Consider the following 6000-nt stretch of genomic DNA (forward strand, 5'->3'; position numbering starts at 1 on the left):
GTAGACAAGACTACTTAACCCCATCCCTTCGTCCTTCCCCCAAGGGCAGCCGGGAGCTTGAGCATAACATAACAACCCTGGGGAGATACCCCACCTGAGTACCTGACAACCCTGGGGAGATACCCCACCTGAGTACCTGACAACCCTGGGGAGATACCCCACCTGAGTACCTGACAACCCTGGGGAGAACATGCCCAACGCCAATATTATCCAAAACGGGAATCAAACCCAGGACCGTGGGTGCTGGACTGTGCCACCGTGCAGTTAGTTCTTAATCAAGCTTACAGTACTGTAGGTACTGGAGCTCGCACTCCGCCCCACTAACCACCATCTCCTCTCAGGTTTTTAACATGAATGTACTTTCCCCTGTCTTCTCAGTGGGGGGCACCTGAGGTGAGCTAGCAGACTCGTTGTAGGAAGTACAAAAGTTGTCAATTTTCCTTGTGATTGCTCTATATTAGCCCGGTTCCAATACCTACTGTCAACATGTTTTTCAGGTTTTTTTCTGATGTGAAGAGGGACAATAATAGACCTCTCTATGGGCCAGATGCACATGTTTGCCAGCGCAGCGTTAACGGCGCTTTGGGCAGTTTGTGTTGAATGTACAAAGCCTGCGCCTAATTGCGCAATCAGCCATCGAACTGTAATGTGCGCGGGGACAATATAGCGACTTGCTCAATCTTGCTTTGTCCATTAGGCTAGCACTTTAAATACTACTGCTTTAGTAGCAGCTAAAGCTACTGCTTTTAAATTACAGGACTGATGTGCTGGGCTGTCTTCAGGCTGGCCATTGCTGTTGACGTGCTGATCGCAGCGGCCGTATCTTATTTTCAAGTGCATTGTGGGATATCCCCCAGCATCTATTCATTTTCTAAAGCCAGTTGTTTAATTACAAAACCTTGTAGCCCTGAATGGTGCCAGTTGTAATCAGTGATTGTCTGCATTGTGAATGCTCCGGTCCACGTTATAATTGTAATTTAGTGCATTTGAATAATTTCAGGCCTTAATACATCGGGACATATTATCTGAGACCAGTTTGGTTAGTAGGCTATGTGACCTCGTAAATATCAGTGTTGCACAAATATCGGATTATCAAAAATATTGAATAATCATTGCTCCCCCATGTATGCAGCTCATAAAACTGTACAGTATGTTCATAATGAACGGGGGATATGGTTGTAGGCTGGATTACACCTGCTTTTCAAATTTCCCCGCAAAGCAAACGTGCGCTTTTCCCCGCAGTTATAGTACATACGACGGGACATGAATCAGTCTCTCCTTGCGCATCTCCTCCCCGTTTTGTGCGCGTTCACACCCCCCTTTCCCTCCTCGACCCTCCCATGAATGCACATCCATTAGTAGGAAAGCCCAACCCGTCCTGTTGTGGGCCGGCGCCAGGCAGAGCGCGCTTTGACCCGGTGCGGTCCGTCCCTGCATGCAGAACCATGCCATGTTGTCAGGCGCACTTAACAACGGAATAACGCCAAACAACGGGCGCTAATGTGTTAGCACGTCTGCCCCTATGTGTGAACGGGAGACTGAATGAGGGCAGAGACCCTCAGACCCGTGGCCCCTCCTGTCCTCTCCCGTCCCCCGTGTGTGTGAGAGGAACGCCTGTTGAGATCTTGTCAGAACCTCTGCGAACTCTGCACCTGTTTAGCGGAAGCGAGGGCACTAATGTTAGCAGGCTGCTAAGGGGGGGGTCAGGGGAGGGTGACAGTGGGCACGGCCTTCCCCGCCCTGTCTTCTCAGTGGGGGGCACCTGAGGTGAGCTAGCAGACTCGTTGTAGGAAGTACAAAAGTTGTCCATTTTCCTTGTGATTGCTCTATATTAGCCCGGTTCCAATACCTACTGTCAACATGTTTTTCAGGATTTTTTCTGATGTGAAGAGGGACAATAATAGACCTCTCTATGGGCCAGATGCACATGTTTGCCAGCGCAGCGTTAACGGCGCTTTGGGCAGTTTGTGTTGGATGTACAAAGCCTGCGCCTAATTGCGCAATCAGCCATCGAACTGTAATGTGCGCGGGGACAATATAGCGACTTGCTCAATCTTGCTTTGTCCATTAGGCTAGCACTTTAAATACTACTGCTTTAGTAGCAGCTAAAGCTACTGCTTTTAAATTACAGGACTGATGTGCTGGGCTGTCTTCAGGCTGGCCATTGCTGTTGACGTGCTGATCGCAGCGGCCGTATCTTATTTTCAAGTGCATTGTGGGATATCCCCCAGCATCTATTCATTTTCTAAAGCCAGTTGTTTAATTACAAAACCTTGTAGCCCTGAATGGTGCCAGTTGTAATCAGTGATTGTCTGCATTGTGAATGCTCCGGTCCACGTTATAATTGTAATTTAGTGCATTTGAATAATTTCAGGCCTTAATACACCGGGACATATTATCTGAGACCAGTTTGGTTAGTAGGCTATGTGACCTCGTAAATATCAGTGTTGCACAAATATCGGATTATCAAAAATATTGAATAATAATTGCTCCCCCATGTATGCAGCTCATAAAACTGTGCAGTATGTTCATAATGAACGGGGGATATGGTTGTAGGCTGGATTACACCTGCTTTTCAAATTTCACCGCAAAGCAAACGTGCGCTTTTCCCCGCAGTTATAGTACATACGACGGGACATGAATCAGTCTCTCCTTGCGCATCTCCTCCCCGTTTTGTGCGCGTTCACACCCCCCTTTCCCTCCTCGACCCTCCCATGAATGCACATCCATTAGTAGGAAAGCGCAACCCGTCCTGTTGTGGGCCGGCACCAGGCAGAGCGCGCTTTGACCCGGTGCGGTCCGTCCCTGCATGCAGAACCATGCCATGTTGTCAGGCGCACTTAACAACGGAATAACGCCAAACAACGGGCGCTAATGTGTTAGCACGTCTGCCCCTATGTGTGAACGGGAGACTGAATGAGGGCAGAGACCCTCAGACCCGTGGCCCCTCCTGTCCTCTCCCGTCCCCTGTGTGTGTGAGAGGAACGCCTGTTGAGATCTTGTCAGAACCTGTGCGAACTCTGCGCCTGTTAAGCGGAAGCGAGGGCACTAATGTTAGCAGGCTGCTAAGGGGGGGGTCAGGGGAGGGTGACAGTGGGCACGGCCCGCCCAGGTCAATAGCAAACTGATTAACCCGCTCTCTCTGGGAACTAATTGGGTTCCTTCACGCTTCAAAGGAATTCCGGCCTTGTTAATGTCCCGGCCGAGAGCAAATAAAAAGGGGTGGTGATGAATGGCCGGACGGAACGCCGGGATTGGCGGTTCTGAGAGAACCGGGACCGGACCGGGAGGACGCGTGGTTCTGAGAGAGCCCTGTGGGTCGGGGGGACGCGCCGACCATTGTGATGTGGGTCCCGTTATCCGCAGGAGGAAGCTGTCAACGGTAACACCTCTCTCTCTCTCTCTCTCTCTCTCTCTCTCTCTCTCTCTTTCTCTCTCTCTCTCTCAACTTGCCTTTTACAAACGCCTGCTGAGGACGTGTGTGTGTTTGTACAGTGTGTGTGTACGTCTGTGTGTGTGTGTCGTGTTTGCATCCGTGTGTGTGTGTACTTTCCCGTATCGGCTATTTGAAATACTGTAACACTGCGTGTCCGGAAGCTATTCTATGAGTGTGTGTGCGTGCGGCGCTGTCCTGTCCCTGCGTGTGTACCGGTCAGTGACGAGGACAAGTGCCCCAGGTGTGTCAGGTGTGTGACATCATCTGCCTGTCAGGTCAAGACGGCCCGGCCTCCAAACACACTGTGACACCCGCTGTGCCCGGCGCCGAGACCGCGTGTCACGGCTGTCAAGCCCACTCGCTGACGGCGACGCGGCCGTGACAGACACACGTCCAGGTGGGTTAGGGACGCGCACGGTCGCGCTGGTGAACCCGAGGGACGCACACACGCGCTCTTCCAGATCAGTCCTGCCCTGTCCTCCGATTACGTAAATTAGGTGTGTGTGTGTGTGCGTGTGTGTGTGTGTGTGTGTGTGTGTGTGTGTGTGTGGATTGCAGCCCAGCTCATCACATGAATTACCCTGACTCTCAGACTAAATTGCCGTTGTTGTTTCACCTCGTTATTCATTCTGAACAGGGTCCCATTTCCAGATGTCTTCTGAGACGGCCGGTGCCGAAGAGGGAGGCATCGGCGATTAGTTCAGCTCCTAACCCCTAATCACGTAGCGCAGTTTAATTCCTTCATCGCATTCAAAGGATGCCGATTGGCACCGGTTGGAATTCCAGCTGGGAAAACGCTCCGGGCGAGAGCTTTTCTACACCGTTAATCGCAAATTCGAAAGAAATTCAGATGCACGGGCTGGAGCCAGGCTACACATGCATCCTGTGTTCCTAGATCTTAATTGATCTGTGTGTGTCTGTGTTTCTAGACCTTGATTAACCTGTGCGTGTGGGCGTGTGCGTGTGCGTGTGCGTGTGTGTGTGTGTGTGTGTGTGTGCTGCAGGTGGCTGAGATGCACGGGGAGCTGATAGAGTTCAATGAGAGGCTGTACCGTTCCCTGATGGCCAAGGACCACCTCATCACCCAGATGAGACAGGAACTCATAGACCTGAGAGGACCGGTGAGTCATGCGCGCATGTACACACACATACACACATGCACACACGCTTATGCACACATACACACGCTCGTATGCACACACACACACACACACACACACACACACACACACACACACACACACACACACACACACACACACACATATACTGTACACACCAGTGGCCGCTGGTGACTCAAAAAACTGAGGAGGACAGGGTGGGTATCATTAGGATTTTATCGCCATTTAAACACCTTGTTGTATTGTCTGTTGTTGTTTTGATTTGTCTGTTATTGTTTCATGTTGTGTTTCTGTAAAGCACATTGCGTTGCAATTTGCAGGAAATGTGCTATATAAATAAAGTATTGATTGATTGATTGATTGAACAGCGTTAGCATTAGCTGCTTCGCTAAAGCAGGCAAACACGCTGCACTTCTTCACATTTACCAAAGGTGAAACTTGTAAGTGTTTCACGAGGTTGCTGGTGTTACCCCCTTTGGACACAGCTAACTTTTTACATAATTTGCATTTAGCACCGTCGGTAAATTTGTGGCAAATTAAGCCCCCAGGGTTCAAATTCAAAAGTGAAGGCCTATTGAACTGCGCCATCTTGGCAAATTCCGCGTTGTTTGACGTATGTTGTAATGACGTACTGCTGTTGGTTTACAAAGCACTGAATGGTCTAGGGCCAAAATATATTTCTGATCTGCTCATACGCTATGAACCATCCAGACCCCTCAGGTCGTCTGGCACAGGTCTGCTTTCTGTCGCCAGAGTTAAAACAAAACATGGAGAAGCAGCATTCAGTTTTTATTATAAATCTGGCAAATTAACATAATACATGGGGGTCACTACGTAGACATGCTTGCATACATGTGCTATGATAAGCACAGACAAACACACACACACACCACACACACTACACACACACACATATACCACACACACACAGCGTGTGAGTCTCACGTCAGTCCCCATCGCACTCACACTCTCTGCCCACTCAGTCTCCCACCTCTTCCTCTTAACACAGACTCTCACACCTGAACAACCCCTCTTCCTCTTAACACAGACTCTCACACCTGAACAACCCCTCTTCCTCTCCTCCTCTGCTTCACTCCTATCCCTCACCTCACCTATCCTCTAATCCCTTCTCTTCTCCTCTCTTCCCCTCTCTCCTCTCCTTCCCTGCCCTCTTTTTCTCTCCTCTTGTATCCTCTCTCCTCTTCTCTCCTTTCCTCTCCTCTCATATCCTCTCTCCTCTTCTCAATTCTCCTCTCTTCTCCTCTCTTCTCCTCTCCTTTCCTCTCCTCTCTCCTCTCATATCCTCTCTCCTCTCCTCCATTCTCCTCTCCTCTCCTCTCCTCTCCTCTCCTCTCCTCTCCTCTCCTCTCCTCTCCTCTCCTCTCCTCTCCTCTCCTCTCCTCTCCTCTCCTCTCCTCTCCTCTCCTCTCCTCTCCTCTCCTC

General features: G+C 50.1%; 1 protein-coding gene across 1 annotated transcript in view; it reads left to right on the forward strand.

The window, feature by feature from the left end:
* snx29 (sorting nexin 29) overlaps positions 1-6000 on the forward strand; it is an 81880-nt gene that overhangs the window by 54180 nt on the left and 21700 nt on the right. Inside the window, exon 16 of the mRNA XM_084456049.1 lies at positions 4441-4557. Within this exon, the coding sequence (XP_084312175.1) occupies positions 4441-4557 (117 nt within the window). The remainder of the gene's footprint in view (positions 1-4440; positions 4558-6000) is intronic.

Source organism: Borostomias antarcticus (assembly GCF_949987555.1).
Source record: "Borostomias antarcticus genome assembly, chromosome: 22".
Taxonomy (NCBI): domain Eukaryota; kingdom Metazoa; phylum Chordata; class Actinopteri; order Stomiiformes; family Stomiidae; genus Borostomias; species Borostomias antarcticus.